Here is a 12,095-nt window from a genome sequence, read left to right on the forward strand (position 1 = left end):
CATTGAGATACAACTGATGCATTCTATGAGCATTAATGAGGGATTTTGATGGAGTCCACTGACACCATTACCCTGGTACCTTTTTTACCCTACCTTTTTATTGCCAATTTAGAAGAATTGGAAGCTGTTAAGTGTAACTGAACAGCACACCCAAGACGAAGACGTGAGAAGTGATGGGGGTCAGGCAGGAGAAATGGACAGGACGTCCAGCGGCATCATGTTCTTTTTATTTTTGAGGGCGAGGAGGCAGGGTTGAGCGGGGCCAGGCTGGGCAGCCGGTGGGGGAAAAAATGAGTTAACAGCTGTCCTCCTCCGTGACTTCCAAGCGCTGGACGCTTGGCGTTCGCTAATCTGCTTCCCCCCCCCCTGCTCCAGCAGGAAATTAAATTGTTCTGATTTATAAAACTGTCTGCGTGTGTCCTGGAGCCTGTCCTGTATGTGTGTGTGTGTGTGTGTGTGTGTGTGTGTGTGTGTATGGTATATATATGGTGTGTGTGAGAGGGTGAGAGAAAGGGCAGACATCTGATGTCATGCCAGGCTTACAGTGAAAGCCCTGACACAACCCATCTCGCGACGCTGCTCTAAACGCTCTTTGATGCACATCGAGTTGCTGCTCTTGCAGACGCGTTCACACGTGTTTCTTCTCCCTCCCTCCCTCCTCCGCACCACTGGTAACAGAGGAAAAGGAGAAAGGTGCCCGTCTTTTGACTGGTGATGTTAGCGGTGCTGGATCAGCTTTCCTGATGCTGATGTCGACAAACGCCATCGAAATCAGAGACGCAATCGACCCAACTGTGGTCACACATGAAGGTCATGTGTCATGCAGCCCTCTGACATGCGTGGCTTTGGGCTTCCAGAAGTTGCAGGATTTCACAGTACATGAAAAGGCAATTAGCATCGGGAAAGCGAACAAGATGCACCTTCGATACACCCTAGCTGTTGTTGAGCAGAAATATACCCCTGTGAGACTCTAAGATCAAAAGAATGTGTGTGTGTGCTGTGCTTAGTGTGAAACCAATAGCAAGGCGTAGTGTAGTGTCTGTGGTTTTCAATCTCTTAAAGAAAATGTACAAAAGAGAACAAAAGTCTGAGTCCATGTTGGATATTTGGGATTAAAAAAAAAAAAAAAAAAAGTCAATATATTTTTTATATTTTTCCAACAATCATCAATACACATGTACCACATGGGTTGAACATGTAAAAAACATGTACTTCAAAACCCAAACCCACACAAACATACATACAAACACATACATATACATACATTAACATATAGACATATACAGACATAAAAACCTGGAAATAATGGTATATAAATAAAAAGTATTTTAAATATTTTCACTAATTGCATGATCACATTTGGACCCTGACCATGTTAACACCTTTGTCATAAAGGTCAAGAACAAATTTTCATCACGTCATTCGTCTGTGGAATGTTCTCACATTGATTCATCAGGTATGGTCCATGCAGATTGAGTCCACACTGTCGAAGAAGCAGAAGGGGTGAAATAATACTCATATACTAAGAAACACTGTCAATTTTTTTTCATATTGAGTGAAAGTTATGATATGTCTGAAATCAGACTTTTGAACTCCATGTAGCTCTACACACACTTGCAGTACATAGGTTTATGTGTTTGAGACAGGAATTTTCCTCCTAGGTCCTCTACAGTTTCTAAAAGTGCATTTTCAGTAGGGTGAATCTAATCGAGGGAAAAGTGAGCACCCAATTATACTGAATGGAGCTCAGAGGGCTTTGTTGGGACTAACAACAAAGCCAGAAAAGAACATTGTAGCCCAAATAATACCAAGAAACAGTTCAGCTGATTGTATATTGTAATTTATTCATTCAATATTTGTTATTTCAGTCACAAATTTTGTACAAATACATTTTTCATTTAAGAACTTACTACATAGCACAAGAAATATGTACGCTGCAATGTTCAGGAAGCAAAAAGACACTCTGCGGACACTTCACTACAGTCTGAGGAGTCTACAGAGCTAAAGTGACAAGCTATTATTGAGCTGGAGACGTGGGGCAAATTCACTTTGCTCTAGTGGAACTGCACTTATAAACACAGAATTAAATCAGATTGTGTAGAATGAGCTAGAAATTGGGGTCTGTAGGGTCAGCATGTCCACTACTCAGTTGGATATTAGGCCCTTCCATTCCCATAACAGAGTAGCAGGTCGGACTCTGGTCGTCACACAAGTCTCTGTTTCTTATATTCGTTCATTCCTCCACTAACACTGCCCTTTTCTCTGCCTCTTTCTTTCATATCCTCGATCTCGTGAAGGACATCGACTGGGTCCAGACAGAGAAGCACGTTTTCAAGCAGGCCTCCACCAACCCCTTCCTGGTCGGCCTGCACTCTTGCTTCCAGACGGAGAGCCGGTAAGCTGCTCAGGTCGGGGCACGCCGCCGCCGGCACCGCCTCGCGTACGAGGTTCCCGGTGGAGGCCTCTGACGGAGCTCAGGGAGAAGGGACACGTTGCAGGTTACAGGCGGGACTCGGGTTTCAGGTGCAGCCGCTGTTCTTGGCAGCGCAGTGGAGCGTTGGGGAGGCGGAGGAGGGAGGCTGGGAACCAGAAAAGGAGCAGTTTGTGTATGAAGAGAAAAGGGATTTGTGTTTGTTTGGAGGTTTTGAGTTGTCACTGTCCCACGGCTTCTGCCGGAACATGTCTGTTGAGAACAAGGTGGGCGGTTAACTTTAACCCCTTCGAGGGCTATTCTGAGGGAAACATAACTGGTGTGACTTGACTCAGAAATCTCCCATTGGTGCAGAGCTGGATAATGTCTCTTCAAATATTTTTCATACTTAGAATTTTCAGACAGGATCAAGTCTTGTATCACTTGTATATATTATTGTATTTATCATTGTAATTAATAAGAAGGACTAGTGTACCCAAATCATGGCAGCATTGATTTTATCCCCATGTTAAGTCTGATGTAATTTCCAGGTCCAACCAATCCAATTGATCCCAGAGGAACCCGTCACTCTTAGTTAACCATTTCTGTTCTTTGTGGGCACTGTAAAAATGGACTGGCAACTGAATGACAAAAATGTGGCAAGAAACCCAGACTTTGTTTCTGTTCATTCATTTAAGAATTGTAACTTTTTTGTACTTTTTTTATCTTTTCTAACGCTATGGGAACCAGTATTTTGGACACACATGAATGTTTCTGTGTGAATTTTGAGTAAAGTTGTTTATTAGATAATGAGTAGAAGCGCTCTGTTCGACTGTGAGGCGGACAGAAACAGAGGGGTGGTGTGGTGAGGTGGGATGGCTGTGGGCACAGGTGCAGAAGGAAGTGAACAGGCATGAGCACGCCACGGCCCACCCTGAACCTCAGAGCCTCTAGCCCCCAAAGCGGAGGGTGGTTTGTGTTGTGATGGGACAGAAAGTGTGTGTGTGTGTGTGTGTGTGTGTGTGTGTGCGTATGTGTAAAAACAGTAAGTGGTAATGGAGAGTACATGAGTGAGGGAGAGAAGGAGATTAGTGGGGACACACAAACATAGAAATTCTTGAAATCTTGTTACATTATGATTGAAAAATAGTATAATGTGGTTGTATTTTACAAGAACCAGCAGACTTAGGAACAGCTTTTTTCCCAGAGCTGTTTCCTTGCTGAACTCCTCTGCCCCCCCCATACACTCCTGATAATCACTGCACTGTACTATCACTTTGTCCTGCACATATCACTTTATGTATAGCACATATCACTTTATGTATATATATATAACTTATTTGAACTGTATCCTGCACTTGCTGCTTATTGCACTTCTGGTTAGACCTAAACTACATTTCGTTGCCCTGTACTTGTACATGTGTAATGACAATAAAGTTGAATCTAATCTAATCTAAAAATTTTATATGGAAAGGCAGAAGAAACGAAGATTTAGAATGAGAAAACGCCTGTTAGGCATTGTTAGTTATGCATCGGTAGTAAATTCGTTACGTAGTTATTACCAGCATTCTACCATCACTACATGAATGCCTGTGTGTGTTTGTGTGTTTAGTCTCCGCTCCTTGTGTGCAGGTTTCAGCTCGTCTGTGCCTCTGCTCTCTCTCATTAATAAAATATGCTCCTCCAGCCTCCATTGAGAACATTGGGGCGTGAGAATGCGGAGGCGCTGGGGCTCTGCTGCATGTCGGTTCTTGTGCTGCGGGAAGATGCTGCCCACACCGTGTTAAATGTGGTTGGAAAACGCAGAGGATTCCACGATACAATGAATTATCGGCATCTTGTCCGCGACAACGATGACATTACCACGTTGCTGATTCGGCAATACGCAACACATTGCAGGACATTTAAATTTAAGGCATTAATAAGACGCCCTTATCCAGAGCGACTTACAATCAGTAGTTACAGGGACAGTCCCCCCCTGGAGACACTCAGTGTTAAAAATGAACATTACTGTTATATAAAACCAACTGGCAGCTTTCGGTGGACGTTTCAGTTTCAACTGGCGCAATACTCTTTCCCGCTCTCAGTGTGAACTATTTCTCGTCATTATAAGCATCAAGCCTGAAACACGCCTTGATTGACAGTCGTCCTGTCATTGCAACGTGCAGCTTCCTTCATCAGCAGCCAGTGGCCACAATAAGGCTACATATTTTTGGGATGCCGCGCCACCCTCTAGTCTCTAGTCTCCGCTCACCCATGACATTGACACGCGTAGATATCCTGTCAGCACACGCAGCTGCTGAAACTGCTTTACTTCAATTAAAGGCTTTGAGTTGTGGAACAGTTTCGATGTAGACGCGAGACTGTGCGGAAAAAAAAAAAAGTCACTTGCACAATTACCGTCACGCAATGCATCAACACTCGCCGCCTTCCATCACGACAGGATTTCTTAAACCTTCTCAGAAGCATTTTTCTTCAAATAAGTCAAGCTTGAAACAGCGACAATGATTTTGATCACCTTTCGGTGTAAAATATTTGTAAAAACACTTGTTGTCATGCTCATAGGAATGATTAGAGTTGAGAAAGTGATTGAAGGCCACATGGCCGTGATCTGTGTTCAGTCTCTGAGCAATATAATGGGCCACAAATACGGCAGCAAGCCCACGTGATCTTCACTCGAAAAAAGTTGTGCGTGAAAGTTTTGTAATGGCTTAGACCAAACCCAACCTTAGAGGTGGTGGTGGCAGGACCCCAGAACAGAGGTCTGCGCATAAACCTCCGCTAATGCCTCAGTGGCGCGTGGAGAGGAGTGGGCCAAACCTCCTCCGCAGCGCTCAGAGACACTCGTCAATAACCGGCAGCGCCGGACTCAGCTCATTACTGCCAAAGGTGCCGTAAACCTTTATTGAGTCTGGGGGAGCAATTAGTCCTTTTCACCCCGGGGCAGTGGGTGTTTCATAACTACAGCTGATAAATAAAGTGAAAGAACTGTGGAAAAACACCTCCACACAACCCACTCTTTAGCTCAATGTAAATGAATCGTAAGTATTTTTTGTAATTTTTATATATTATTACTGTCGATCTATAGCATTTGAATATAATAGATCATCAGTTTGGTAGCAGATGTGGTCCTGATATAACTATAATAGATATCATGTTTTTGAAATGAGAGAAATTTGCCTCAAGTGCTACGATTATTATAGCAGTATGTAGCACTTTCACTTTTGCAGCTCACGGGTGATAAAGTTCAACAGCAGTGAAATTTAACTAGTGTTAGAAATCCTGAGCCGCCAAGTTGCCACGGAACGTGCCACCAAGCAAAGCACCATCCCCTGTCACGACTGCCCACTGTTCACCAAGGGTGATGGTTAAAAGCAGAGGACACATTTCGTTGTGTCACCGACTGTCCCTGTAACTACTGATTGTAATTCTCTCTGGATAAGGGCGTCTGGTAAATGCTGTAAATGTAAATGTAAATCATTAGATTAAAGTTATTTTATTTGTAGTTCATTTAAGGGTGTTTAAGCAAATGATATTTGTGTATGGCCCCTGTAAAATTTTGTAATGACCCCTGCCTTCCTCTGCCCCCTCTCTTTTTCTGTTCAGGTTATTTCTGGTAATTGAGTACGTGAATGGAGGGGACCTCATGTTTCACATGCAACGACAAAGAAAGCTTCCAGAGGAACACGCAAGGTAAACATTTAGTGTGGCACTTTAGTGACTCTGCCATGACCAAGAGTACTCTCTCCCTCTCTCTCTATCGCTCTCTCTCCGTGCTTCGACAGGGTTTTTTTTAGTATGTGTGCATGCTCTGATTTTTTGGGTGTGGGTAGGTCATTAGCGTGCTGATGTCAGTCTCTGTGAGATCCAGCTGTAATTGAAAAAAAGGAGAGGGCCGCGATGAGCTACGCCTGCTTCCAGGAATAGCCTGAGAATGAGCGTTCTGAACCCTTCTCACACACATACACGAACGCACCTCTTACCACTCACCTGTTTTCTATTCACTCACCTTTACCTATTTTTCTTTATTTTCCCTCCCTTTATTCCTTCTGCTCTTTTTTTTATTAGACTTTGGTTCGTTTGAGGTTGCCAAAAGTGACATCCCACGTGTAGTTTCTCACACGTTCTCTGTTCTTTGTATTTTTTTTGTGTAACTGCAATGGTTTGTCCATGCATTGCTGCTCATGCACACACATGAGTGTTTTTGTGTCAATAAATTCATGCATCTGTATAATGTGTGTACCTACACGTGTGCACATCTGCACAACGGAGAGCAAAAAAGTTTGCCAGGGAGGCAACGTTTGCGTATTAATCTTCAGTCCTTGTGCGTAGTGTGTGTTTTTTTTTTTTTTGCGTTGGCACAGATAATAATTAGCTGGCATAATCAGTGCTGTGGTGCTTGCGTCTCCGACCGCAGCACGATTAAACCCTGATCAAACAGAGGGTAATTGGGGAAGTCAAGAGTCGCGCATCTAGCTGCACTCTATATTCAGTAGACAAGATATGCAAATGAATAGGCACATGTTAATCACCGATAACCATCGTGAATATTCATGATCCGTGCCGCAGCGTCCCTGCCGTGCTTGGAAGGGAGATGCTCAGAGCGAGAGATGCCAGATTTCATCGAGAGCATCAGTGCTGGGTTCCTGTACGTTAGGATCAGTGAAGCTTCGCCCCTCTGACGCTTAAGACAAATCTTTAAAACTAATGCTGCTTTTCCGAGGACAGGGCATTCATTTTAGGAAGTTCATTCAAGACTATTTATTTAAAATATATATTTATTGCAGTCTAATAATAACCAATAAAAATTTTATAAAAGTAAAGGTCACAGGTAAAAAAAAAATAAATTCGATTAGAATTTAAACCTTTTAAGTAAAGTCAGTCTGGAAGACCTCTAATAAATGACCTTTGGGAAAATCTTACTAATACGTTCCAGGAATGTCTTTCCTTGTATTTCCAGCTATTGTATGTATGAATGCATGTGTGCGAGAGTGCAGCCCCAGTCTGTTCATCTACATGCTTTCAAAGCCTTTTTTACCTGGAAAATAAAATCCAGACGCTTTTCAGCCATTGGATCAGTGAGGTGCGGAGAGAGTGGACAGTTGTATTGTAAAGGGAGTCTTTCAGCAGACTCAGCGGTGTCAGTGCAGCGCACGCCATCTGCACCCCAAACGTGACCCGAGGTCACCCTTGTTTTATCTCCCTGTAGGTTTTATGCAGCTGAAATCTGTATCGCTCTGAATTTCCTGCATGAAAAGGGCATCATTTACCGAGACCTGAAACTGGACAACGTCCTCCTGGATCATGAGGGACATATCAAACTGACTGATTATGGGATGTGCAAGGTGAGTGACCTTGCCCTGCCATTTTTTTATGTGGAGGAGGCATGTGACATTAGATCAAAACCATGCACACACACATTCCTTTCATATCTGTATCTTTTTATCCTAATTTTATCCTAACCCTTGCTGTTGGGCCAATAATGTAGACTAATCTATCCTTCAAGTAGAGAGAGACTGGACAAACAACTACCGACTTAATAAGGATCAAACATGTCCTTAATTGAAATGTTTAATTATGCATACTTTGTCTTGACTAAGTGAAACACAAACTTCAACCCTGTATTTCCCATTCCCAACACATTTTTGATTATTCAACTTTTAATGTAAAGTAAATGCACAATAGAGACAATAAACCATGGTTTTGATCAGAGCATGTGTGGAAGCAGTGTGTATGATTCCAAATTGTACTTTCCAGTGTGTGCATGTTGCCAGCACTCATTAGCAGCCTCTGGGCTCTAGGCTTTGGGAGCCGATATCTGGATATCAGATGTGACTGCTGGGAGGAGACATTTAATCAAGCGGTTGTACCAGCGGATACCATTGAGATTAACCCACTAAATTGGCTGATTTTAATTTACTGCTCTTTCCACAGGAGGGCATCCGACCTGGTGACACTACCAGTACATTCTGTGGCACGCCCAACTACATCGCTCCAGAGATCCTGCGAGGAGAAGACTATGGTTGGTATAGAGATAAAAAAATTACTTTGTAATAATAACAATGACGATGACACACCGGTCACAGTTATTGGCTGCTGTATCTACAAGTCATCCAGTTAATTTCATTTTCCTTTACTTACACAATTTAGTTTATGTTTAAATGGATTGGTATCCCGATATTAGGCACAGAGTGACCACTGATGAAAGGCCAGCACAACATGTACCATGACTGTAGCTGGCCTCTAGTCTCTAACATTCTGAACTAGTAATGAAACAATAAAAATCAACACAGAATGATAAATGTTGTCGCAGACGAATTTGATAATTGTTAGATGTTTTTTTTGTTTAATTGATTACACCAGATATTAATTTATGATGATCAATTATAGGCGACTATCAAAATAGTCATTAGTTGCAGCCATATTCTGCACACAGGGAATTTGCTTGGACATAAGCGCACAGAAAAGAACCGCGATTGAATTATAAGAGAGCTCTGTGGCGTACAGAAATATGGCAGCAGGCCTTTGAAGTTGTGAGATAATTAGCCTAATTAGTTTTTTCATTAATAAGGTTCTCTGTTTCTCTCAGGGTTCAGCGTTGACTGGTGGGCTCTCGGGGTTCTCATGTTCGAGATGATGGCAGGAAGGTCTCCTTTTGACATCATCACTGACAATCCTGACATGAACACAGAGGAGTATCTCTTTCAAGGTCAGTCCAGGGGCATCTAATCAACCCACTAATCCCGAGTTGTTATATAACATTATTGCCTCCTTTCAGATGAGACACCGACAGTGTTTTGATGTTTCAAGTGTGTTTCTGCAGTGATGCATTCAGAAATTTTAACATGCAGCACTTTTTTGATGATGGTGGTAGTAGCCTAGTGGGTAACGCACTCGCCTATGAACCAGAAGGCCCAGGTTCAAATCCCACTTACTACCATTGTGTCCCTGAGCAAGACACTTAGCCCTAAGCTGCTCCAGGGGGACTGTCCCTGTAACTACTGATTGTAAGTCGCTCTGGATAAGGGCGTCTGATAAATGCCGTAAATGTAGCCAAAAGTGCATTTTGTCTTCATTAGCCATCAAAGTCAGGGTGTCTTAAATGACTATTAATTAATTGCAGATAATATATTTTTCTAATTCAAAAAAATAAAAATTCGACCTGATCTCAATTGAAAAAAAATCGAATTCTGAGAAACTGATTTCAGCTACAATAAGGTATCTACAATAGGGATTTATAATAATCTAATAATTAACCTTTTAAAGTGACGTGCATGCATAACAATACTAGGGGTGCAATATAGCAGAGATGCCCAGAGATCTCACTATTTGTATTTTAGGTAGAAAGTGTTGAACGTGTTAATAGGCACATATCATTTTTGTGTACAGTGGGCATATTCTGTATCCATACAGAATCTTCATAATATTCACTAAGCTGTTATAATTGTGTACAGTTAGCTTTGCTAACCTTAAATGCATTAACCTCATGTATAACTATAACATCACTGACTTAAATGCACTTAAAGGTATGCACTGTTACCACATTGGGCTGTTTGAAATTTATATTTAGGGAAAACCCATTTCTGATTTGAGTGTGATAGAGCAAAGAATGCTTATCAATTTTGGTAGTTTGATGTGCATTTTGGCATAACTTTAAATAATTTGGCCCTGAAGCAATATCTGGCAACACTGGTACTGCAAAGTAAAACAATGGTGGATCAGTAGGCTGCATTTTGCTTTTTCTATAATCAGTCTGCCCGGTCATTTTCCGTTTGAATGCTGAGCTTTTTATTTCCTATACCATATTCGGATTTGACAAACAATATAGAGGTCATGATCAATGCTAATTTGCAACGGTGTAATAATAATATATTCAACAACAACATTTATTTCTAATATAACCTAAAATCACATAAAGTATGCCTCAACATTCCTATCTTGATCTATTTTTTACAGTATTGTATATGCTATAACTATGACAGAATGGGTATATTGGTGCACGTGTTGGGTGTGATTAGTTGTGAGATCTAAAGAGAAGGAATAATATTTGAGCCAGTGTGATGAGGAAGCTAACAGAACCGGCACAGTGAAAAGCTGTGTCTCCAGAACTGACCTCTGGGCCGATCGGCAGGTATCCTTATAGTTCTTGGAGAAAGTTCCGGCACGTGTGATGGCATGCAGGCTTTTCACCGATATTCCCCAACACCTTCTGTCTCCATAGGACCAGGGAGTCTAATTTTCTGGCATCATGTTCAGACTGGGGACAGTGCATACGGGTGTATGTGTGTGTGTGTGTGTGTGTGTGAGCGAGAGATATAGACAGAATCTGCGTTCTGTCTGTGTGTGTGTGTGTGTGTGTGTGTGTAGGTGTACAGTGTCAGCTGTGTCCCTGCTTGTTCTCTCAGTCTGGCCGTGAAGGCAGCATGTTCCTGGACTAAACCCCTGAAACGGGAAGCAGACCTCCTCTATGAGGCCGGCCCACCATATGCTGCAGCGACAGCCTGGGCCAACGCACCACCTCCGCCCCACCGACCCCCCCAGCCTGCTTCTCCCCCCTCTCAGCCCATCCCACCCTGCCCAGTTCAGACGCAGATGCCACTGCAGACCCCAAGCCATCCAAAGTCACTGCATATCTAAAAACCATAGACAATTGTCAGTGTGTCTATTTTTCACTTGCTCTTACACACATAAAATTATCACGGGAATACACAGACATGACTGCACATGCAAACACACACACACACACACACACAGACTAATCCGGTTAAATTTTCATTTGGAAGCTCAAAACAAACATGGGACACAGCATTCAGAAACCGGGCAGATAAACACTCGTCTGTAATCTGTCCTTCTGTGAGGAAGGGATGAAAGTCTGGCGTGGAGCCGCAGCAACACACGCAACACCGCGCTCGGCTTTAAGTCTGCGCACACGCCGCTTATAAAGCCCATAATTATCCCTGCGCTGGCCCAGTTTGCTTAAGTGGTGTGTGTCAGTCGAGCCGGGGCAAGGTGAAATGTGTGTGTGTGTGTGTCTGTGTCTGGTGTGTTCTTTAACCCTGAGCCGGGGGGCGTTGTGGAGGTGGGAAACGGAGACTTTGTGATTATGCGGGAGAAAGCGTAGAACTCTGTAACACCCCCTCACTTAGCCCACACTCGCCTAGCCCGAACACACAGTGAATCACACTTTATTTGTTTCTGTGATTGTTACACATAACCCCCCCCCCTCCTCTCTATCTTTCTCTCCAGTCATTCTGGAGAAGCCTATTCGCATCCCAAGGTCCTTATCGGTGAAGGCTGCGGGTGTACTGAAGGGCTTTTTAAATAAGGTAAAAAAAAAAAAAAAAAGCTGTTTATCACATACACCCTCTCTACACACACATACACACAAACACATATACACTGAATCCATAAATAACCAGCCATAAATAAACCAGTAGGATGCACAGATGCTGCAGGAAACCAGCACGAATTCACAGCGACCTGTACGAGTGGACGCAGACTGGCGAAAGATAATCGTCGGTCTGAGTATCATTTTGGCTGTAGAAAGACTCGTCTGATTAAATTTGGTTGATTAAAACCCATTTGTCATGCTGTACAGAGGATATTAGGTATGATATGGAACAATCGCCACACGGATTAATGTGATCATCTGATTCGCTTACTCTGACCCATTATTCCTCTTAAG

General features: G+C 42.8%; 1 protein-coding gene across 9 annotated transcripts in view; it reads left to right on the plus strand.

Moving 5' to 3' along the window:
• The window catches only part of prkcz (protein kinase C, zeta), an 84,774-nt gene that overhangs the window by 57,491 nt on the left and 15,188 nt on the right, over window positions 1–12,095 (plus strand). For all 9 annotated transcript variants that reach the window (XM_028992596.1, XM_028992598.1, XM_028992603.1 and 6 more), the window contains 6 exons: window positions 2,298–2,395; window positions 6,017–6,103; window positions 7,620–7,755; window positions 8,345–8,432; window positions 9,000–9,119; window positions 11,657–11,736. In XM_028992596.1, the coding sequence (XP_028848429.1) occupies window positions 2,298–2,395; window positions 6,017–6,103; window positions 7,620–7,755; window positions 8,345–8,432; window positions 9,000–9,119; window positions 11,657–11,736 (609 nt within the window). The remainder of the gene's footprint in view (window positions 1–2,297; window positions 2,396–6,016; window positions 6,104–7,619; window positions 7,756–8,344; window positions 8,433–8,999; window positions 9,120–11,656; window positions 11,737–12,095) is intronic.

The sequence above is a fragment of the Denticeps clupeoides genome, chromosome 10 (genome assembly GCF_900700375.1).
Source record: "Denticeps clupeoides chromosome 10, fDenClu1.1, whole genome shotgun sequence".
NCBI lineage: Eukaryota > Metazoa > Chordata > Actinopteri > Clupeiformes > Denticipitidae > Denticeps > Denticeps clupeoides.